Source organism: Sinocyclocheilus anshuiensis, unplaced genomic scaffold (assembly GCF_001515605.1).
Source record: "Sinocyclocheilus anshuiensis isolate Anshui unplaced genomic scaffold, SAMN03320099.WGS_v1.1 scaffold154, whole genome shotgun sequence".
NCBI classification, from domain to species: domain Eukaryota; kingdom Metazoa; phylum Chordata; class Actinopteri; order Cypriniformes; family Cyprinidae; genus Sinocyclocheilus; species Sinocyclocheilus anshuiensis.
The window spans coordinates 527546-552198 of NW_015546101.1; the positions used below are offsets into that span (position 1 = coordinate 527546).

Consider the following 24653-nt stretch of genomic DNA (forward strand, 5'->3'; position numbering starts at 1 on the left):
CAAAAGGTATGAGTATAATAATGATTCTAACATAACACTAAGCCAAACACCAAAAAACAACTACATATGTGTATGTACAGCCACACACATATACATATACATGTACATATATATATAAATACATTCAATATATATATTTCCATTTCCATTTTGTATGTTGAAGTACTGAAATAACTCAAATTAAATAAAAACACTTACACTGACAAGCTACTCAATATCGCGTTCATAATCGAATGTGACTCATCTGCGATTATGAACGCGATATATGTGATCTATGGCTCTGTGTATTAAATGCCGCTCCATCTGAAAGCACGTGACGGAAATTTACTAAACATGTTGTAGTCAGAGGTCTATCCACCTTTTTCCTGGGGGCGCTGCTGTAAAAACGATTATGGGTATAACTTCCACCGGAAGTAGTAGCAGCATTGACTGAGTTGCGCCGACGGTGAAATGTTTTGTTTATGTGCGGTTTGTTTTTCAGGCGGGAATATATTAAAATGGCATTACAAAGCTCTGGAACAACCTGTGCTGTCCGTGGATGCACTTGTAACCAGACGAAGCTTAATTTGTGGCTTAAAGAACAGTGCTATATACACAAACCTAAAGTTAGAGCGGAATGCACTTGCGAGAGAAGGTACAGTTTTCATCACCTTGCTACTAACAGTGTGGTGCCATCACAGATGAACTGCTATGGCTTACAAACAGCATGGTTCTTGAAATGCTGGGGGGAAGTTGTTAAATCTGGAGGTAATGATGATGGGCCTGGATATGTGTGGCCTGGTCTATGGCGTTTAAAGTTGATGTGTTTTGCCTTCCTCAGCCCTACATACTTCCTTGTGCCTGCATTCGGGTATGGTTAGCAGTGTAATTTTAAATGTTTTATAATTTTGATTATAATTTTAGATTTTACAGAGTAAAAACGTATTTGCACAGTGCATTGTATCAAATTATACATTTAAATATTAGTACATTGTCGTTAAACACAGGTTATTTGAGAGTCCTCATCATCTTTTTTTTTTTTACATGTATTTACTGACCTTCCACATTACTGCAGCTGCGTGACAACATGAGCACCCTGCCGTCTGTATGACACCTGACCTAGACACTAAAACCCAAGCTTTATGGTGTGACACATTCAGGCTTTGACTCGGCTCTACATCAGCTTTTAAGTACACGAACTCATTGCCCACATCTTTGAATAGCACACGACCTACTTTATTACTGTGAAGGTATTGGTAAGCCTCTGAGCTTTTCAAATTGCTCATTGCCTTACCGTCACAAGCAATTGAATCAACAAAGTAGTTAAAAATGCTACTGTACGTTATGCGCGGCCACTTTTTTAAATCGTCCTCCCATTCCTCTATTAAGGAAGGGACGGGTATGTTGATGTTGTCCTTTATAAGTTCTGTCAGCGTGTGATTCCACATCTTGCTATGAATGAGTAGCGACACTGTGACTGCAGCGAATGATTGTTTACGTCGTAACGGAAGTTCCACCCATAATTCGCGCAAAGCATCATGGGGCGTAGGAAAAAGGTGGATACCTGTGCCAGCGCTCGCTGTGAGACTTTTAAACGACTTCCGGTTCCGGAGGGTCAGATGCAGAGTTGCCAAATCCGCGTATTATACGCGACTTTGGGCTTCTTTTTTTGTAAAGTTGCGTTTGGTCTTATTTAAAAAAAAACATGTTTGCTTGTTAGGAAAACCTGACAAGCAACTTCGTTTCTTTTCATTTATGTTCATTGTATTCTCCAATGCATTGATTGACACGATGTCTGCTCACAGTTAATAGCCAATCAGTGCAAAAATATAAGTGCTGTAGCGTAATCACTAATTTGTCAAATATTCCACCCCCTCCGCACGCGCCTTCTTTTTGAACGTTATTTTTGAGAGCGAGCAAGCGCAAATCCTGGCAGCGGCAGGTCGCAGCGCCACTTCCGGTGGCATCCCCAGCTGCCACTGGCAGCTGCCAGAGTTCGTGGCAGCTAAAGTTGCGTGAAAAAATCCCGGGTCGCGGATTGCGGTTTTTTGGTCTTATTTAAAAAAAAACATGTTTGCTTGTTAGGAAAACCTGACAAGCAACTTCGTTTCTTTTCATTTATGTTCACTGTATTCTCCAATGCATTGATTGACACTCTGTCTGCTCACAGTTAATAGCCAATCAGTGCAAAAATATAATTACCGAGCAAACAGCAGAAACGGCGAGAAAGACCGTGGCAGCTGCTACGAACTCTGGCAGCTACCAGTGGCAGCTGGGGCTGCCACCGGAAGTGGCGCTGCGACCTGCCGCTGCCAGAGAGAGCGCCAGTCCCTGCTGTTATTTTTCTTCAGTGAGGGATTGAAGAAAAATCAAATCCAAGCGATGACAGTAGTAGACATAGAGGAGTGGGATGACTTTTTTCCTTTATAAGGTAGCCTAATTTTTTTTTTTTACAATGTTTTTGTAATGTATTAATTATCACGGGCTGTAAAAAAAACTAAACAAAAACAAGTAGGCCTATACTAATACTAAGAGTAGATTTGGTTCGAATAGCCAATGTTTTAGTAGGCTATAAACATGTGGCTATGTTACAGCTCCCCTTTGAAGCTCTTGTGTTTTTCTCCTTTTCCATCGGTCCAATCCTATTCTGCTCACAGGTGATTGGAGATGAGCTTTGTTCCTGCTTTGTTGCAGTTTGCTGATTTTTGTAAAATAACTTATGTTTTTGCCTTTCAGATAAAAGGGTAGTTTCAGTTTAATATGTTGGGGGCTCATTTATTGGTAATACATAATATTGATGATAATAAATTATCAAAAAATATTGGGCTTGTTTTTGAAGCTGCGGTTGCTTATTTGTCTCGCGAGAGTTGGCAACAGTGGTCAGATGTGAGAGAATCCGTATGAAAATGGAAGGGGTTGCAGCTTCTCCAAACTTCTTGGGGGAAAGTAAAGCTGGATATGTCCTAAATAATGTTGCCGAGGTCGTGGAGAGGATTTTGACATTTGTCCCGACTAAAAATCTCCTCCGGATAGCAAGGTAAGTTAATGATGCTAGCTGAGTGTGGATGTTTTAGCCTGTTAGCTTTGAGCTAATCAGAAGACCATCACAGCTTAAGCGGTATTATATAAACTAATTTTATAAATGAACAGCATTTGTATGTACACGTTTACGTTGTTGAGTGATTAGGTTGGTACTATCTTACTGGTTTCGCTTTTTCTTTCTCAAGACTAGATCAACTAAAATACACCAGTTATTGCTGCCAGAAAATACGTTCAAATATCTTAATTAACGATAGTTGATGATATTCATCTGGAGGTCAGTTGTCACTCAGATTCGTAAACAGAATGCAAATAAATGAGTCTGGATGGTTTAACTTTTGATTTTAGGTGATGGTTCATTGCCATAGTAACTTGCACTCCACGGCTAACCTGCTCCGGGGCGGGTTATGTTCGGAGTTGGAGATCTCAAACTGAAATTGGATCAGATCAGATGTGAGCAAAGTGACACATGTCCGACACAAAAAAAAGTCACTAGTACTAAAAAAAATTCTGGCTTTAATTATAATGACTTGGAGTTATTTTATATGACTTATATAATTATACGATTTATATTATTATTAATCCATTACACACAAGCAATTTTAGTTGAACAATTATTATAAATCATTTATTTTAAATGAATGTTAATATATACAGATCGTATGTAATATAAATAAGCTGTAGAATCTATAGATAATGCATTAAAAATGACTGTAACGTGACCTTACATGTTCGAGTCTCTATCGCTGTATATAACAAGTTTCACTTGTGACTGCACTGATAAAGCAAGATCATTTATTTTATTTGTCCTCTTTCATGAACAAGTACTTTTTTTCATTGTAAATGCATTTAAATTCATATTCTTCAATCTCTTAACCTTTAGCAAAACCTTTAACCAAGGCTCGTGATTGGCTGTTCGCCAGTGATGTCACACATTCATGTGCACGTGCTCCACAAACTCGGGATCAAGCCTGAGTTGACAAAGAAAGTTGATGATCAGCGTCATGGTACCAACAAAGCCGGATTGGAGTGGTTTGGTTTTGTCAACTCGGAACTAGACCTGTAACTCTTAATTTGTTCATCTACCATCATGGTACAGGCCCCTGATCTGTTAGTTGATCCTAATCGTGTAAAACGCAAACACCAGATCGGCGCTTCATTCATTGAGTGCGTAGAATAGATTATGATTGTACCTTTTAACAACAATTACTGTCATTATGAAACTATCCTTTACTATATACTGTAGACTACGACGATTGACGGTATACAAACTACAGTGTGTCTTAATATCTTTTTGTATTTAGTATTGTTTATATTTGAGTTTGTAAGAATATTTCTGCCTGTTTTTTTGGTAATCGAGTATTGGATTTTTTTTTAGACCTAACTGTACAATAGCTATAAAAATACATGTATAATAACAATGGAGCATGAATAAATGATCAAAAGCAAATAATCTTATGGTTTTAATAAACAATACGGTTAAAATACATTATGTAATAGTATATATGTGCGCCTATGTTGCAACATGCCACCCAAAACTCTCTCTTACTTATTTTAGTAAAACATTTAAATGTTTTTTAGACAACAAATCATTGATTTATTACAACAAAACACTGTGAATATCTTTATTTGTGTAATTCCATATGAGCAACCAGTTGCAGACTGAAGTCTGACAAAAAAACTAAAATGCACAATGTTTATATCAATATCTGTTTGTATGTTGATATTAGTGTTTCTGTTGCTGTAGTGTGTGCAGGCTATGGAGGAATTGTGCACGCAGAGTCCTGAGGACGCAGCAGAGACTGACCTGGCTCTCTGCCTCTGGCTCATCCATATACGAGGAGCATGTTTTGCTTAGAACTATGGCAGAAGACTTGGAGGTCTGATGGTCTTTGCTGCTTTTTTTTTGTAACAGAGAAGTTAAAGTTCTTATAAACTCTAGAAATGACAAGCATATTCTTTACAGATTTTTGAAATGTCTGTCTTTTCTCTGACTCCCTGCAGAAGATCTATCTGCTGCCCCAGACAGCTCTCCTAATGGTGGATGGGGAAAACTTCAGTTGGCCTTTTAGTTACAGACACAAAAAGGGTAAGTTATATGATTACTTGTATTTTAAAAAACCATGTTGAGCATGATGAGGAGATTCACCCGTTCTCTTCCATCCATTCTTGCTACAGCCAGGAAGTGTGAGGATGAAGTAGAGTCAGATCCTGTTGAGAAGCTGAGATGCTTACTGCCTAGCACTTGTGATGTAGTAGGCATTGTCGCATCAGGAATTGTGGGTAAGACTAATTGTCCCTCTTTCCCTGTATTCTGCCATTACTCTTGTTTGTTGGCAATGTCAGTGCAGCACTGTAACTGTAATTTCTTATGCTGTGTGATACAGTGACCCCCAGTGGTTTACCCAGCAGCCCCCCAGAAGAGCATGAAGATGGTGAAGCTGGCTTCAGTCTGCTTTTCCCTGCCATGGATGGGGTCACCATCCGGCCTTTTCACTTCTGCAAAAAGAGCCTCAGTGAATCGGCAATGGAGGAAGCAGGTGAGTTGTTTAGATTGTAGCAGCTGGTGCAGTTGCGTTTTTTTTTTTTCTTTTTCAAAGACACATCTTTTCACCAAGACAGTGAATATAAATATATAAATATATTATAATATATAAGTGTTTATATGATCAGAAATACAGTAAAAAGAATATTGTTAAATATTATTGCAACGTAAAATAACTGTTTTCTAAATTAATATATTTTAAAATGTAATTTATTCCTGTCATTGCAAAGCTGAATTTTCAGCAGCCATTACTTCAGACTTCAGTGTCACATGATCCTTCAGAAATCTGATTTTGTCTTCATGAAACATTTCTTATCAATGTTTAAAACAGTTCATATTTTTGTGGAAACCATGATAGTTTTGTTTCAGGATTCTTAAAATAGTCCGTTTAAAAGCACATTTTGAATTTGAAATAGGATCTTTTGTAATATTAATGTCTTTTTGATCAATTTAAAGAGATAGTTCACCCAAAAATGAAAATTGTCATAATTTACTCAACCTCATTCCATTCCAAACCTGTATGAATTTCTTTCTTCAGCTTAACACAAAAGAAGATATTTTGAAGAATGTTGGTAACCAAACAGTTGATGGTACCCATTGACTTCCATAGTATTTTTTCCATACGATGGAAGTCAGTGGGTACCGTCAAATGCTTGGTTCAAGATATCTTCAAAATAGCATTCTTCAAAATATCTTTTTATTTGTTCTTAACAGAAGAAAGAAACTCATATAGGTTTGGAACGACATGAGGGTCAGTAAATGATGACAGAATATTTATTTTTGGATGAACTATTGCTGTATTCAATCTTTGCTGTACAAAAGTATTAGTTACAATAATAATAATAAGTCTTACTAACCCCAAACTTTTGAATGGTAGTGTGTATAGACATTGGTTTGGTTGGATGGTAAGTCATGTCAAAATACTCTGTATTTGATTTTCAGGGTTGATCAATAATTCTTATCTAAAGGTGGTGCTGATGTTTGACTATGAGACCTGGAAAGCTGGAGGTGGGCGCTTTCTTAAAAAGCTACTGGAACCTCTTTCTCAAAATAATGTACTTATTGTTGGAGGACAAGTTGAGAGGGCCTTTTCCAACAACACAACCTGGTAAGTAAAGAAAGTTCTTGATTTTAGATGAGTCAAGTTAGTTCCTGTATTTTATTTTATTTTATTTTTTTTGTCATGTTGTATGTAGATGTTTTATGGTCAAGACTTTATACGTCCTCTTCCCAATATTTTTGTCCAATTTTTTTCCCCCTCATCTGCCCACTATGTGAATAAGAGATCTACTCTGCTTGATTTCACACTGTGCCTTTCTATATCATGATAATTTCTAATTTAACATTTTCTCATTGTCACATACAGGAATATATATTTCTCACCCCATTTCCTCTACTGTCTCAGACATTATTACAAATATAATCTTCATTAGTAAGGTTCAAATGTGTTCTGTCTCTTTGCAGCTGTTCTCTAGGTTCTTTTGGTGCAGTTGGACTGACCTTCAGTGGCTCGAAGATCCAGGGTGCCTCAGTGCTGGTGGACCAGGACGTAAGCAGCCCGCAAGCAGCAGAGGCCACTATCCAGCGGCTGAAGGCTGCTAATATCCCAGAGAGAAACACCATGGGCTTCATGTTTGCCTGTGTGGGCCGTGGCCACAACAGCTACAATAACCAGTGTAACGTGGAGGCCAGCGCTTTCCGGAAGATCTTCTCCAACATTCCACTTCTGGGATTCTTTGGCAATGGGGAGATTGGCTGCGACCGTATTGTCAAAGAGAACTATACATTGAGCGAGACAGATGCTGATGGACTACAACACTCTTTTACTACAGTCATGAGTCTGGTGCATTTTGGCTAACACAAACTCAAAACTGAGACCGTTGTCACGGCAAATGACTAGGAATCCCCTTGTTAACTTGGTCTTTCAGGACAGATGCCGGCTGCTTGTTTAAGTTAACAGAGCAGGTCCGATGGTGATCAGGTATAATACTCCTAGGTTCTTTCCTTAGACTTTTTTCAGCATTAAAAAAACAACAAAAACAATTAGGGAAGTGAAAACCGTGGGTACAATTTTGAGAGCATGCGAAATCTGATGTCTGAAAACACTGAAGTGTTCTCTTACACCTTGTTTGGAAAGGTCATTACTTACAGAATGGTTCTGAAGAACGATTAGGATTTAGTTTGAATGGCATGGTGCTAAACCTTGACCTTTGACTTCAGTTTATACATAAAACTTTTTCATTTTGTACGTGTAGAGCACAGCTTAAATCTGTCAACCGTTCAGTTTTCTTGTGGGCTGTATGGCTCTCTCAGGCCTTATATACAAATAGTTTGTAAAATTCAGGCACTTTTGAAAAAAATGAAAAGGTAATTGTGAAGGAATGGCTAATGATGTGGCCTTTCATCAACCTTGGTACAGCTTATGGGACTTTGGTGGGAATTTCGCTAAATTTCACTTCTGATCTTACATGTCCAATAGCAAGTGCTACAAAACTGCAGGAAGAGTATTCACAATGAAAGACATATCTGGCACATATCTATATACTGTAACAATTGACTTGCTTGCATCTTTTAGTGTCCAGATTGGAATAATAAAGGACAGAAGCGGAAAAAAGTGACATTTCTTTGTAATATATCAGTGTATTTACTCTGCCTGTCCCAATCAAAATCCAGTTTAATTCCAACTGGGTAATCCTCAATATTCATCAGTTCTGTTGAGTTCTTCTTAAAGGTTCATCATTTAGTCTGTTCACTAGCTAAATAACACATTTTGTTGATCACAGATAAGTGAAGTCTCAAAGGGCTATTTGCCTGCATTGTGGAGATATATATTTGCTGCAGTATTTAGAAGGTTGATTTAAACTGTTGTTGCCAAATCTTTTTTTCCCAACTTTGTTCGGATCATATATATAATACTTTGCTTTAAAGAAAGTAAGTTTTACTACTGTCACATATTTTTATGGCAATGTATTGGTTTTTCTTCATCTGCTGCTGGGTCGTGCAGATATCAGCTCATGAGGTCTGCATGTATATAATAAAATAAATGGTGTCATCTGTTGATCAGTGTGGTGCAGTCCATACCCTTTTTACAGTTCCAGGTGTACATGCGCGGAAGTAAACTGTATGACATGAAAGACCACGGAAAATTGAACTTTTAAGTTCCTATTTATTCCAACAGCAAAATAAATAAAAAATCAACTATTGTGTTTTCATAACTTTCTAAGATAGGAAACAAATATTGAGAAATGAACTATGGCAGCCGGAAGAGAGAAAGATGTCAAATTTAGGCACCCTATCTCTCCAGTGTTTCGAAAATTTTGTATTTTATTGCCAGGACAATATAACTCGCAGTATAGTGTTGCAAATGAACTTGATTTAAAATGAAAATATAAAAAAAGAACTTGATTGACACTATTAATTATTGCAGTCTGTGAAAAGGGTCCAAGAATTCATCAATGCGTTCTGTCTTGTTTCTCCAGTAGATGGCTCTCTCGTGCAACAGCAGTGTTTCTTGAAAGCGATCAGTGGAGTTATTTGGTAATTCCAGTCAAAATGATCTAGAAATAAAATCTAAATACCAATTAAATTGATAATTCACTTAAATCTTTTAAAGTCTAAAGCCCAAATAAATCGGATCATGTACTGTTAAATTAGTATTGAACGTGATAAACTAAGGCATAGATATTAGACGCAGGGCGATCCCTTACCAAAAAGAAGTATACTTCAAGTTTATTTTATCAAGTATACTTAAAGTTCAAGTATATTTTGAAGTAAACTTTATGTAGTAAGTATACAAATATCAGTGTACTAGTAGTATACTTGTAAGTGTACGATTTCAATACTCCTTGGGACTAAATTGGCCCACTTTCTAGTTTATAAAAGTATCCTTTTAAGTATAATTTAAGTATAACAGTAGTAAACTTTGAGTACACATCTAGTTTACATCAATATTTTTAGGTTTTGATGCTGTTTTATGTCTGATGATCGTATTAGATTACATATGAAAGCGTCTGTTGTTTCGGTTTCTTCTTCAATTGTGTTTTTTGGATATTCTGTACAGAAGATGCGTACTAGCGCTCCCTACAGTATAACAATGAATACATGGATTCTAGGAGCACATGTATAGCTCAAATATATTTAGACTTTTTCTAAGTATAAGTCAAGTATACTTAAATTTAATTTTAAGTATATTTCTGTGAAGTACATAAAGCCCATTTCTAAGAAGTACATAAAAAGTAGACAAAATATACTTTCCTATTTTTTTAGTTTAAAATAAGTATACTAATAGCACACTTGAATAAACTTCTTTTTCATAAGGGATGAGCTTCAGTTTTTTTTGTTGTGAGTGTGTGGGTTAGTATTATTAGATGTCAATGCCAAGCGCATCACAACAGACAGGCTGTTTCCTGTTCCTGTGGTTAGGTACCCTGGTAGCCAGGAGCAGGTCTCAATCGGGGCGGTGGTCAGATAGCGACCTGCCTCAGGACTAATGCAAACTGAAGCCATTTAGCGTTGCAGTACAGTTCCCTCAGTCCCACACTAATTCCCATGGCCACAATGCACAGCAGGTGAAAACCTCTTACAGGTGAAGAGTGGGTTATTTTATAGTCCCTTCACCACAAAAAAGAGTGAAAACATCTGTTTAGCTACTAACAATCTCTTTGGTCACATTCCATATACACTGCCACTCAAAAAGGCCCCGGTGGAATTGTGGTAAATCTGGTTTTCAGGAACAGACACAGCGTTATGGAGGAACATGGCATCACGATGTGCACTAAAAGTGCAGATCTGTTGGGGTGCAGGCGTTTTAAAACCTGAACATTGTCGCCTCAGGGCTTTTGAAGTAAAGTCATTCAGCCTCACTTTAAGAGTCTTTCCCTGTTGAGAGCAGACTTAGAAACAGGACAGACAGACCTGAGCTCTGGGACCATTGTCATAAAGAGCAATGTTTTGTAGGTCACACACAGGGGGTGGGCCACTTTGCTCAGAGTTAGTTAGACATCCCAAGTGTGCAAAATATAGTCAGATATTTATAGAGGAAAAACAGAAATTTGAGGTAGAATGTCTATAAAACAGACTATGCATATATAGACAATATAATATTAATCTATATCTGCACTGAAAAAAATTGAGAAACAATTTTCACTCAGAAATCACTAGTATTTCACAAACACAAAGAAACAGAAAGTAGCACATTGAATTAAATGAATTACTCCAATGATCTTTGTTTTATTTACAACTTAAAAAAAATTTTTTTAATTAAATTTATTTTATTGTAATTTCCTCATCTGCACTGTATGGATAAATGACAAATATTGAAAAAGAATCTCATAACGTTATTAGTATGGAACTTAGCATAAAGTAGTTTGATTATTTTGTAGTGAGACATTGATAAAAGCAATATTAATGCAATATAAAGGGAAATGTTGTGTTTATGTTAGAAGGTATATATTCAGAGATTTGAAATTTTAAAAGTGCACATATTTATAACTGTCAAATGCAAGTGTTCAGTTTATTGATGCTGCTGTTGCATAGTGTACAGTAGTGTCTGTCACACCAACCAATGTATAAAAAACATGAAATAATAAAGAAATGTGTATAAATAATACCTTTACAATGTAATAATAACTCTCATTAGTACTTCTAAATAAAATATTAATGTTAAGGATGTGTTTGTTCTGTAGTATCACATCCACCTCACTGATCTGAAAAAGCTCAGTTCCTATCATTCAAGGAACTGTCACAACATAAACATGACACCCCACTTAGTCTGGATTTTCTTTAATGAGCATCACGCTAATTAGCTATTATTAATTCAACACAATTTTGTTGTGAATTAAATGTATTCAAATATTTACTCAAGGTTGTTAATTTAATGCAAGTCAGACGTACAACGACAAGCTAAAAGCATGACATGCTAAAGTGACAGACTGTTGCTAATTGTGCAAAGAGCCGGTAAATGAGAACTGATACTATTAGTTCCCTAGCCAAACCATATATTTACAACTGAAAAGTCAGTCATACATATTCATTATTACATATTATCTACTGTACATAATAAAATAATTGCAGTAAACTGTTACTTTGCTCTCATTAAAAATAAGACAAAGAAAGAAACGGTTAAGACACTTGGTATTTATAATAATTAATTAAAAAAAATATTAATAGTTTTTAATTTATATAATAAATTAAATGTAAATTTTCAAATATCATTACAATAATAATTCTTATATATGAAATTATTAAAATTATTATTTAAATTTAGCTTTGAAAATTATTAAGTGAAGCGATTTTAAACGCAATGTCGGGTGGTCAGGCCCCTTAAATATCAAAAGAGCTTAAAAAAAGAGCTATGAAACCTACATGCATGGACACACACTTACACCCTGAATTCAGTTCTCAAATGAATGCAATGTCTCAATAATTCAGCAGAGCTACATTACCACTGGGTGGAATAATGGACTGTTGAGAATTCACAGGGGAGACAATACATGTTTCATCTGACTACCTTTGTCTCTGGGTCCTTTAAGTGTTTGTAGTTTCTGACCAAACCTTTCTTAGCTGGCCTCGTGCTTCTTTTAGTCTCCCCCACAAAGTGCAAATTAACCACTTCTAGCCTAAAACCAAATCAATATTCACACTGCAAACATGACTTTAATAAAACCACAGGGAGTCATTTTAACAACTCTCTGAAGACTCAATCTTCATATTTCTCTCAAAAATAGTAGAAAAGATACTGCTGTCTGCAACTAGAAAAACAAATAGTGCAGAAAACCTGTAGTACTCAGTAGGTATGCTTTCATAAATCCTCACATCATATCAGCTCTAGTTTCTGTTTGATGGAGTGTTTAAGTGAAGAAAACTGGACCTGAAACTACCTCTGAGATACTTTTGACACTGATGGAGGGAGACAGTAAGTTGGGGAAACAATGAAAGGGTTGAGTGCAGATATGTGACATCACAAGCAATTCCTGCTCTGACCATTAGACACAGAACTCAATAATTCACATCTTTCATAACCAGTGCACTTGAACTTGTGAATTTGAATGTCCTCAATAATGAATTCCATGCTGTATCTATTAAGAGTGAAAATATTACAGACATAAAAATACTAAAGTTTAAAATGCAGCCATACATTGCATGATGTGCAATTCCTAGTAAACACACTAAGAACATTAAACAAAAGACCCTGGTGGGGTTTTTATCACTTTAGACAATAAATATTATTTTCTTTAAGAAATCTCACCTTAGAGAGATCGACCATAAGGCTGTAGTCTAAGAAAATCTCTCTGGATCTTTATCATTTGCTATTATCTAAAGGAATGTTGTAGGTTTTCAGATAATAAGTAGAGATCATCAGCAGATACACAACAGATGACATTATAAAGCCAGTCATAATCAAATAATTCAATGTGTTCCTTTAGATTTAAATCAGTGCCAAAAGGAGCATTTTTGACATCTGAAAAGCTTAGGTGTTTGCAGAGAACAAATAATAAAAAATGCTGACAGCATTCATTCCTTTGTAGTCAATGAATTTCTGAATTCTATATAGCATTGAACGGCTGGACTCATAGCAAAATCAATAAACAAGTAACCCAAACAAGAATATTGCTGGATGTTGTAGCATTGCACACAGTATTCAAATGGCCACCACATCGAATCTCAAACCAGCTTTCAAAGAGATATGAGCCAGGAGAAAAATGCGAATAAATGATACATCATATTTTAAAAAGCTTCTCAGGTTTCTTATTGAAAACATTCTTCTTAAGTGCATGGCACCCCAGTGCAGTGAAATTGCTCGGCTGAAGACATCTACTCCAGAGACTGTTACCATGGCTACAGAGGAGTTTTTACACTTCACATTTACATAAAAGTTTTCCGCTGTATGGATTTTATCCTCTACTTCCTGTAGAAGAACTGGGTCAGACACACCGAGCAAAGCTGGGAGACTAGAAGAGCTGGATAAAGCCAGGAGAAATGAACAGGAGCAGTCTGACACTGTGAGAAAAAAAATGTGCAAAAATTGTACCATTTAGGAAAACAACAACCCCTAAAATTTACCCCTATATTAGTACCTTAGACTATTAATTTGTACTCTTAATGTACTATCAACTTTTTAGCATTGAATAAGATAAAGATGTCCCTTTGAGGGTACTTCCCCACTGACAAGCTGTTGTACCTCTAAAAGTGCAATTTTTGTATATTTTTTGTGTATGATGAAGTTGCAATTCAAACACACTGGGCTATGAAACTGATTGAACAGCTGAAACAGAGGAGGACACTTCACTGAAATGACAAAATTACAATTACAACTACAAAATTACAATTAAAGACTGAAATATGGGAAATTGTATATAACAATTATATATCTTCATTGCCATTATTTTATTTACATTTATTCATATATGAATAAATGTAACAATTTATTCCCCATGACCTATAAATGACATAAAATGCTTATTTTATATATATTGTATATTTGTATATTTTATTTATATTTATTATAGATATATAGAAATAAAAATGAATTAATTATTTTAATATTTTGTTATCATTAACATTTGTTAAACAGAAAATGACAAAGGAGCCTGCAGACAAAATTATATATAACTATAAAATGTATATATAAAGCTCTCTACTAAATTTCTCTAACTTAATAACCTGTTGTTTCTGAAAAATATCATTTTTCAGCAGCTAAATGTTATTCATAAAAAATTTTTGCAGGGTTAACCCTATGATCATTGTGTGACCCCACAATAAACCGTATGTAGGGAATACATACAAACAAACTGTCTCACAATTGAACATACTTTAAAAGAGTTGCACTTCACTGATCATGCATGGTTTCGTAGAGAGCTCTGACAAACCCAGCTCAGTGGCTCTAGATACTCCCCTCACCCATACACAGGGCATGAGGGTCTATGGGTGGGTGGGGGTAAGGGATTGGAGCCCAGCAGCACTTCCCTGTGGCCCCTCCTGGGAGCCGCCCATCAGCTGCTCTCAGCTAAATGCACTCACATATGAATATTTCAGTGCCATTTAATGCTCCTGCTGCAGCCCCCGAGGAGCCCGGCATCAATTTGTGAACATGCCGCTAAAAGCCAGGACGTATAATCCAGAGTGAGAGCTGCTCTCCTCCCCAACAGGGCCTCAAGTCCCCAGCTACAGCTTTGGCAACTTTCTCCTGCCAAACTCTGCTGACTTCTCCCACCCCGGTTTAAAAATATATGTATATCTGAGCGAGAAGCAGACAAATGGTCTGGTCGTTTGCCCCCGGTTGGTCAGTTTTCCCAGAGCTCTTGTTGCTGTGCAGTCTGCTGGCTGTTAGGCAGTGGAGAGGCCAGTGATAGTCTGTTCATCTTCTGGCCCCATGGTGCTGCAAAAACGCTCGCATGGAGCAGGACAGCGAGGATAATATAGCCACGCTCACACCGCCTGCCTGCCCACTAGTCCCATGGGCACCTGAAGCAGAAATCGCCATATTTAGATATATACATGCCATTGTTCACTCATCAGGTGTGAAAACATGAGCACGCTGCACTTAATTAAACAGCTGGAATCCTAATCTAACCAGTAGAAAGCACAATGAAAATCATTGCTGGCACTGCAGCCTTGCAGCACACTGAACAAGGCTCCAGAGGAGCAGAATATTATCTCAAATTCAAAAACACCAAATTTTGACTTTCAAAAGTCAATGCAGACAATTGTCAAATGTAATTGCATTATTTTTTTGTTTTCTTATTCAGTACTTTTCATTCAATACTCAAAATTGCAGGAAAATGTATGTGAACAATTTCATAAATTGCAGAAAATTTTAAGAAACACATTAACTGTTTGTTAAAATTTTATCTTATATGAAACATTTTTGCACACCTGAAGCTCAATAGTGATGTCACAGAGCAGCAACTCAAAGCACAGGAGTAAATCAACAGCAGAATAGCTTCAAAAGATGAATAAAATACTTCACACCCAAATATCCCAAGAATACTGCTGAACTGACAACAGCATTATAAAGATAAATGGTGCAAAATTCCTACTGACAGTTGTGCAGGTCTGATCTGCAGTGCAGGCATTTAGCCAAAAGAGGGTTAAACAGTCTATGGATAACTTTCCCCGTCCTGTATTGTGAATGTTCACATTGTGTTCAATAGAGACAGATGTATATTTGTTTGTGTGTATTTGTCTACTACTGAGTGATAAGACTGAAAATCATGAACACTTTATGCAGAAATCCAGCCAAATCTGAACGGTTCACAAACATATTCCTGCAACTGTATTAAGTACTGAAAACAATTGGACAACTAATAAGAATGAACTATGCAGGAGTGAACGCACAGTTTCTCATGGTGGTCTGCAGAGGAGCTCACACATATAGTGACACATATTGGTAAAGGCTCTTAATGAAGGTGCAAGAGCTGTTCTGTGTTGGCAGGGGCAGAGATACACGCTCAGCATTTGTAAAATAAAAGACCAGACTGACAGCAACACTGTTATGATAATAATGGCATTGCTTCCTCTGCCAACAATGCAGAAATGCCCTAAGGCAGCGCTAAAAAATTTATACTAATTATTATTTGAATGCTGCATTAAATCAGACGCATGTTAAATTATATATCAGCAACATGATTCTACTTTCAGAGGAGCATGCAATGAGGACCTGATTTTTTTTTTTTCACCAGTTATTCTGAGCTGGTGCTAAAATCGCCCATAAGCATTTATATGAGTTTCATGGTTTCAAAAAGAAAACTAGGAAAATCTCCATGTGCATTAAAAACAAAAATGAACAGAAAATGACTTAATAATATTCACTGCTATTTATGGTTATGGCGTGATTTATTTATTTCCATTCAAAATTGTGTGCATTGAATTCTGACTGGTTTTGGCACATGTAGCTGTTCTGGGGCTGGCTGGACACACAGCACTTTAAGTCTCATTTCTGATGAGAGCAGTAAATAATTTAGGGCTTAAAGCTGCCATTAGCCACACTTAAACTCTGCTAATGCAGACCACTGACAGTTGGCCTATCCGCATTGGATGGGACCATGGATCAAACGGTTCTGAACAAAATAATGGGCTATACTGAAGCACAAAATCTGTCAATAGGCATGTGTTGTTTGTTTTTGCTTCTGCATGTTTGTTGGTTACGCTGTGGTATTCCCATTACACAGCTTATTTTCTTTAAATGCATTCAATGTTTACATGCGTGTTCAATGCACAAAAAACAGTGACCCTGTGACAGCCTTATAGGCTATAACATTATTTCTTGTCCATAGCATTTCAGTTACAATTCTGGATGTTTATTTTCAATCATGCTTTATCCTTACTGTGACAATTAGGACCCACAATAAATATACTGAGCTTTGTTTGTTCAGGTGAATATGGACATTTCACTTTGCTATATAGGCTAATGGTAGGCCTACTATCCTTAAGGGATAGTTCACCTAAAAATGAAAATGTCTGTATCAAAAATGCCTGCGTTCCAAACCTCTGTGACTGACTTTCTTCTGTGGTATCTTTTGAAATGTCTTAAAAACACCATATCAATGGCAAGTAACTAAGAAGGGGTCAAATAACATTCTAACAAATAACAATTACAAACTTCATCAGTTGAAAATACCCCCTTACCTGAATATAAATAACGTTTTAATTTTAAAAACACCTATGCGTTTGTATTCATTTTGCCGTTTCATTTTGATAACTTGATTGAACTTCATTAACTGGGTTTTTATGCATATTTATATGCGAATGTTGGGATATCACGTTTACCATGATGCAACTAAAGTTTCCGCAAAAAAAAGTATTAAAAATGTGAATATCGCTTGATGTACAAATAAAAGTTTTCGTTACAAACGACAGAAACATACTGTCTGAATACACTTTTAGATGTGCATAAAACATCATATGATTTTGCCTCAAGTCATGTGACTGAGTATAAACATTAGGCTACACTTAACAAAAGAGCCCCCGTGCCTTTAGTGGTTTATTTTCAGTTGTTTGTGCCAATTTCCCCGGAAGTGACGATTTTGTTCTCTTCAACATATGAGATGAATACATAGGCTATAGGATGAAAAGACTGATTTTTTTGGGAATTGTTTTACTATATCATATTTCATATTTTCGCAAATATTAAACTCTGGAATGGATGGAAACATCGCAGCTGGCATGTGAAGACTGTCTCGTGGAAAGTGAGAAGGGAGTGTAGTTACCTGTGGCACTGCAGGACATAATTCATGTCACATGGCAAACGACAGTTCTTTTCTGATCATTTTAAAAGGACAGAACTCACCTTGGTCTCCGGGACCCTTCGGTTCGTGCGCTGCATGGGTGTCAGTATTACTAGCCTACTACATCTCGGCTATTGCCTTGGGGTTCAGATTGAAGAGGCTGTACAAGTGAAGGAAGATGGCATAAGTTCGGCTTGAAGAGCGAAGACGTGCAGCAGGTTTTCATGCATACATTCGACCATTAAATTCCATACAGTTGTCTGAAATAATCACGCGACTGTAGGCTATGCTACAAGCAGAAGGCATATGCCATGGTCCAGAAGTAGTCTAATATCTGGCAGGAGTAACGAATTGTTGGTGATAGAAGGGGAAGACAGGTTTAATTATTAAGCAGAGATTAGAATTCTTATAAATAACAAAACAATTATGTGGTTCAGTCCTTATGTGACAGAACTGAAATATCCTTCCTACGTCGTCGTGACTTGTTCTCATGTTCTCCTTCTGCAGTCTGAAAAATTGGAACCGTTTTGAATGATACACAGTTTGAAATGTCAACAGAGCTTCAAACATAAGGTTACAATTATAATATTAGAATATAAAATTATTCTAAAGCTTTTGTTTCTTCCTCCAGTTATCTCTATTTGTAGGCTGCTGCTGCAAGCAAACGCAATTGCCCTTAAAGTGAACTCTTTCATCACTAGTGACTGCACTCGGGCGTCTAATCAAAGTATGGATGAGAGATTAATTTTTGCATATTTAGTCATATCTGCTACTTACAAATTATACAACTTTTCCCTAAATTGTAGATTTTTATTTATCGTTGTAATCAAATGAACAATTATAACATCCACTTATTTTAGAATAGAGCTAATAATGGTTAAATATCGGAAACATTTTTTTCAAAACAGCAAACAAAATTAGATATAAGCCTCTGAGACTGTGAAAAGTCTAAATAGGCTAATTATTTGGTAAAAACTGTTTTTACCAAAACAGTTTTACCAAAAATTTTAACTAAAATGTGTAAACACTGCTTTGTCGTTTCTATTTTGGATTTCAGAATTCAGTAGACCTAAATTTGTCAAGAATAAATCTTCCAGAATCAAGACTTAATTTATATATTTACATATTAAAAGTAATCGCTGACATTCATTTTACCCTGTTTTTTTTTTATAAGAATAAATAAAAAAAGGCATACGACATCTGTCCTCCAACTCCGCGTTGTTTTCTTAAATGAATATAAGATTTTTTTTTTCGGGTTTGTGGTTTAGCTTTTCAACCAGTAGATGTCACCCTGATGGTAGACTACTTCGATCATAATGAGACACTTGGCAAGATTAATCTCACCTTTCCTAGAGGTATGGTGTGAATCCAGGAACCCATAAAATACCTTACATTGAAATACCCCACGTCTAATAATCGTACCATCCCGCAGCCAACCTCACAATATAGGCTGCATATTAAGATGTTTTCATATTTTTCTGAAACAACACGCACAGTTATCTGATCATTTCTAGGGAGTGAAATGAGTCAATATTGGGTGCACTGTGACTTGTTGCCCCCTACTGACGCGTCTTAGTTCGGATTTGCGCCTGACGTCATGTCTCGTGCAGCAGACATCTCTCTCTCTCTCTCTCTCTCTGTCTCTCTCAGCCCCTGTTCCTGCGTTTACCCCCCTCTCCATCCTTCCTCACTCTGGATTGAAGTCGCGGGGCAGCCGGGAGCGGACAGTACATTTTCTCTCTTTCTGTTTCTACAAGCAATCTTCTCTTCCCGCAACCTGTATGGTGGATATAATATTCAGCTCTTCTTTTTTTGGATGATATGGGGGATCATTCCAAAAGTAAGTATTTCCGTGAAAAAAACAAAAACCTATACAACACTAAGTAACATGTTAGGCTACTTCATGATTAAAATTAAGTGTTTAAATTTGATTGAATGTTGTTGCATTTGTAATTTTTTTCTGGGCTACTGATTCTGCAATATCTGTCCTCTTAGAAATAATATCTTGATCTTTTCACTAGTCCAATGTTAGTATTTACAAATGATGATTTCGATTTATTATTAGAAAACATTTGCTATGAACTCCTGTGTAACAGCTCAAAACAATGTTCTTTTTCATGTTCAGAGAAGTCCGGACTTGCGATGTGTGTAGGCTGCGGCAGTCAGATCCATGACCAGTATATTCTGCGGGTCTCCCCCGACCTGGAGTGGCACGCAGCCTGTTTGAAATGTGTGGAGTGCAACCAAAACCTTGACGAGACTTGCACTTGTTTCGTACGGGACGGGAAAACGTACTGCAAGAGAGATTATGTAAGGTAGGTTTTTTTGTTTGGTTTGTTTCGGAAAAAGTATGAATAATACGTGCATATGTATTTTCGTGAAATACTCATAGTTCTAATGATCAAAACATCTGGCAAGAGAGAAATTAAATTAAAGTTAAAAGGTATTCTTGGACTCTAGGTTTTGTCTGGTTTTGTCATTGAACTAAATTATTTTTCGATTCTACATCCAACAGATTGTTCGGTATAAAATGTGCAAAATGCACTTTGGGCTTTAGCAGCAGTGATTTGGTCATGAGAGCTCGGGACGGTGTGTATCACATCGAATGTTTCCGCTGCTCGGTGTGTAGCCGACAGCTTTTGCCCGGGGATGAGTTCTCCCTCCGGGACGAGGAACTGTTGTGTCGAACAGATCACGGTCTGGCCCTGGAGCGCGGATCAGGCAGCAGTCCTCTCAGTCCGGGAAACATCCACAGCAGAGGATTACATATGGCAGGTCAGTATAGCACAGTAATAATCAATTGACTTAGCCCTATATTATTACCTTCGTATCGGACACAGACTTATAGAAATTATAGTTTTGAAAAACATAAAAATATTATTTGGAACGGTTAGAGCTTATTTATTTGGAACGGTTAGGGTTTATTTAAGGTCAGTTTTGGAACTGAACACATAGGCAAAACTGAAAAGTAATTATATAGGCTACTGTGGGAGGGATCGTGCAATGTTGTTACATAATAGCTAATTACAGTCTGATCCGCTTGATAACTCTGTTTAGTCAACCACTGATAAGCCCGCGGCAGGGCCTTAAACACAGAGAGCTGCACAAAAGACTCAACATGCTCGTTAATTTCCTACAAATGCATATTTGCAAAATAAATAATACGTTATGCAATACATTATTGGTTAAATTAAACGTAGCCCAATACTGATATTAGAACAAATTATATATAATATTATATCTTTCATAACGCCAGATTTATTCATTTTAAGATTTTGAAAATGTCTTTTGTTGTGTGGTGATATTAAAAATACAAGATTTGTATCCACTGAATATTTGTCTATCTATCTATCTATCTATCTATCATGTAAATTTCCAGTTTTATTAGAAGTGTTTGTATTCTTGTGTAATAGGCCTATTCAAAATGCAAGTGTGATATATAAATTATCTTTCAAAGGCATTATTCTTATTTTTGACATTAATATTCGCTAGTAGCCTATTTCATGTAGGCCTACTTTTCAAATGTATTCTTTCATTTAAAAAAAATCGTTCGTTCTTTTTTACATTTTTGCTCAGCTAAGCCTGTGTCAGTCCGGCAAACTCCTCATCGGAACCACATGCACAAGCAATCGGAGAAGACCACTCGGGTGAGGACGGTGTTAAACGAAAAGCAGCTACACACTTTACGGACGTGCTACAACGCAAACCCAAGACCAGATGCTCTAATGAAGGAGCAGCTGGTGGAGATGACAGGTCTGAGCCCACGGGTCATTCGAGTCTGGTTCCAAAACAAGCGCTGCAAGGACAAGAAAAGATCTATATTCATTAAACAGTTACAACAACAGCAACATGGCGACAAGACGGTAAGTGTCTTGCTAATTCACTTTCAGTGTGAGAAATTTACCATGTGCTGCAAAAAAAAACAAACAAAAAAAAAAAACCACTTTGACCAGTGTGGCTCTGAGTGATGCCTGACACTTGATATGAACCGAGATGATTTTAATTGGGTCTGCAATTCGACTGCAGTGTTGGCTGGAAGCAAACCACAGACTCCTCCTACTGTGTGTGATTTGGGGAAAGTTTTAAAATCTGTTTCATGCTGCATAATGCAATATCGGGTTTTTTTTACTCAAAAAAAAAAAAAGGCCTGTAGCTGTGTCCCCTCATCGCAGACTTTTTGGTTCAGAATCTGCAGGGTATGACGGGCACTGCGCTGGTTGCAGGCAGCCCAGTTCGACACAACCTTTCAGTGCCAGGACACCCGGTGGAAGTGCAGACTTACCAGCCACCCTGGAAAGCTCTCAGCGAATTTGCACTTCAGAGTGACTTAGATCAACCTGCTTTCCAACAGCTGGTGAGTGGGGAGGAAGTTGCATTTGACTTTTTTTGGTTATCATACTTTTACTTTAGGCATATAGTCAGATTGAGACTAGCCTATTATTATTATGCCTAGCTATTTATTAATTTATAGTTAATTTTGCCTCTCACTTTCAGGTCTCTTTCTCGGAATCCGGTTCTTTAGGAAACTCATCAGGCAGCGACGTGACCTCTCTTTCTTCACAGTTACCGGACACACCGAACAGCATGGTACCGAGCCCGGTGGAGACGTGAGAGCGACTGCGCGTCAGTTGCCCGGGAAATTATGAGAGCAGCTCATATCACGGGCGCGGGAAATTCCTCTAGCATCACTGGACAGCGCTATCAGACTTATAGCAAAAACCTGCACTAGGAACAGAGGAACCGTTTTTCCTAAAATCCGCGAACAAGTCCGTGGTGATACTGGGAGTGAAAAGATGGAAAGTGAAATATAAAATGTGGGACCATGTTCACTCGAAATGGATATTCGTTACTCGTTATGATGACTGTTGTATCTATGATTTTTGGACATTTTTTTGAAAAAATCTTTTCAAATGACTCGATTTCAGAAGATGGGATTTTTTCGTTGTGAAATGTATTGGCAGACCATTTGTGTCTCTGAGCAAAATAAGTTATTGTTATTTATTGTCACATCAATTCGCAAAAAAAAATTAAATAAAAATAAATACATAAATAAATTAGCACAGAAAATTTGTATTTATATTTGTGAATGTAAAATGCGTGAATATAGGCTAGTCTTATGAAAATGTTTAATTTGTACAGAAAAACGCGGAGAGGTGGAGTATTATTAATATTATTATAGTAGTAGGCCACTCATAATAATATTATATCATAATTATTACAAAAAATAATAATGATAATAATTCGGAGAAAATATCTCTTACCTAATAGCCTACCTCTTGGAATTGCTCCGTTTATTATTATTAGCCTACTGATTACTTATATGCCGTAATTTCCTTCAGCGGAAAAATACATAAATGGCTACACATAGGCCTATTGGTTTGTTCAAAATCAAGTAGGCCTAATTAAAGATAGCCTACACAGTCTATATTATAAAATAAATAAATTAGCCAATTTGCCTAATAGAAAAAAATGTGCAGGTTCCAAACTATTTCAAGGTACATTTTTAAAAATGAGTTAGCGATCTGTGTTCGATTAAGAACAGACTAAATTATGTCGTTTTTTCGTTGATCAAATCTTTAAAATGATTAGTCCCCTTTTCCTTGGCAAATTTACGTGTTTCGACAAATGTTTCAGGATTGCTTGTGCTTTTATTTACTTGTGCCATTACACCAACAAACCATAGCCTACATTCACAGAACCAAAGCGTGATTCGAAGAGATTACGCATTCACCAAAGCACTAAATATGCACAGAAAATTGAACTGAATTACACTGCTTATTAAATTACTCATAAAATTATTTGGTTATTCGTTAACAAATCGATATTTTAAAAATAGGCTTTTTGTGATTTCAGTCATTTCAAGCCTATTTGTGAGGTTTACCGTTTATGAAATAGACAACTGCAAATTTCAAGGTCAACGAAAATTATTCCTAAATCAGATTTTCTCTGAGAAGAACTTGATACCTGACACAGATTTGGGTAAGTTTTTAGCTACTTCTGTACAGTCCAAACCTTTCTTACTAAATTAAGAAAAGATGCACACAGCCCAAAAAAAGGCAACACAAAAAGCTACTAGATGCTGCTAAAGAACAGGGGTTTTCATATAGTAGGCTTCAGGTGCTATAGATACAGGTCCAAAGAGACAAGTTAGCACTTTTTGGCTTGTTCTAGTGAGCTAATCGATCAGTCAGAGACAGAGAGGAAGTAAGGCAATGATAGGAAGGCATTCAAGGATGAACCTGTGTAGGATTTTAAGATAACCTGAATGTGGTTCTCAGCTCTCTGAATGTTTTGCAACCCATTTCCAGCTACATTTAGCTCTGACCACTTGTCATCTCATCGTCCGAACCAGAAATGAGCAGTTGTAAATGGGGTTTAGCTGTATTGCCAATTTCACTGATTCGTATACCCACTGAAATAGTTTTCTGATGTTTTTTTTTTCAATAACACAGTGTGTGTATGTGTGTTAATGTTCACACAAACCTTACAGCACCATTGTAACCTATTTCTTGCAACAGAACTATAAATCAAGCAACACCACCGATCTGAAGACATACTAAAAATCATGAATTCCCATTAGGAGAATAAACACACACAAGGACACTGCTAGCAGGCCAATATGGACATGCACTCACACACACACACGCACGCACGCACGCACACGCACGCACGCACGCACACACGCACGCACACACACACACACACACACATCCCATTAAAGGCATGGAGGGAGGTCAAAGCCACCCACTCTACAATAACAGACTATAAAACAGAGTTCACAATGGCTTCAGCATTCACTCATTCACTCGGCTTTGCGATTGAGTCTTAAAGAAATACACACATCTGGCATTTGAGGGAAATAGACA

At 36.9% G+C, this 24653-nt stretch overlaps 2 protein-coding genes and 1 long non-coding RNA gene across 3 annotated transcripts; 2 read left to right on the plus strand and 1 right to left on the minus strand.

The window, feature by feature from the left end:
- Nucleotides 1-2863: 2863 nt before the first annotated feature.
- Nucleotides 2864-7574, plus strand: LOC107700418 (F-box only protein 22-like). Its single transcript, XM_016502056.1, has 7 exons — nucleotides 2864-3016; nucleotides 4766-4898; nucleotides 5023-5107; nucleotides 5197-5301; nucleotides 5406-5558; nucleotides 6506-6671; nucleotides 7028-7574. Exons 1-7 carry the CDS (start codon nucleotides 2880-2882, stop codon nucleotides 7419-7421), a joined length of 1173 nt encoding a protein of 390 aa, XP_016357542.1. The 5' UTR covers nucleotides 2864-2879; the 3' UTR covers nucleotides 7422-7574.
- A 252-nt stretch (nucleotides 7575-7826) lies between these two features.
- Nucleotides 7827-12943, minus strand: LOC107700419 (uncharacterized). Its single transcript, XR_001635542.1, has 3 exons — nucleotides 12933-12943; nucleotides 9429-9431; nucleotides 7827-8542 (listed from the first exon to the last, which is right to left on the minus strand). It is a non-coding gene; the product is annotated as an uncharacterized LOC107700419 (long non-coding RNA).
- A 4693-nt stretch (nucleotides 12944-17636) lies between these two features.
- Nucleotides 17637-22801, plus strand: isl2b (ISL LIM homeobox 2b). Its single transcript, XM_016502015.1, has 7 exons — nucleotides 17637-18005; nucleotides 19438-19627; nucleotides 19913-20102; nucleotides 20303-20562; nucleotides 21364-21650; nucleotides 21974-22141; nucleotides 22282-22801. Exons 2-7 carry the CDS (start codon nucleotides 19609-19611, stop codon nucleotides 22396-22398), a joined length of 1041 nt encoding a protein of 346 aa, XP_016357501.1. The 5' UTR covers nucleotides 17637-18005; nucleotides 19438-19608; the 3' UTR covers nucleotides 22399-22801.
- Nucleotides 22802-24653: the final 1852 nt, after the last annotated feature.

What these genes read in the sequence shown, in the direction of transcription:
- LOC107700418 (XM_016502056.1), top strand. Translation starts at nt 2,880, where the DNA reads ATGAAAATGGAAGGGGTTGCAGCTTCTCCAAACTTCTTGGGGGAAAGT. An exon ending in AATCTCCTCCGGATAGCAAG is followed by an intron (nt 3,017 to 4,765) that starts GTAAGTTAATGA and finishes CTGTTGCTGTAG; the next exon opens with TGTGTGCAGGCTATGGAGGA. An exon ending in TAGTTACAGACACAAAAAGG is followed by an intron (nt 5,108 to 5,196) that starts GTAAGTTATATG and finishes TTCTTGCTACAG; the next exon opens with CCAGGAAGTGTGAGGATGAA.
- isl2b (XM_016502015.1), top strand. An exon ending in TGCAAGAGAGATTATGTAAG is followed by an intron (nt 20,103 to 20,302) that starts GTAGGTTTTTTT and finishes TACATCCAACAG; the next exon opens with ATTGTTCGGTATAAAATGTG. An exon ending in CAGAGGATTACATATGGCAG is followed by an intron (nt 20,563 to 21,363) that starts GTCAGTATAGCA and finishes ATTTTTGCTCAG; the next exon opens with CTAAGCCTGTGTCAGTCCGG.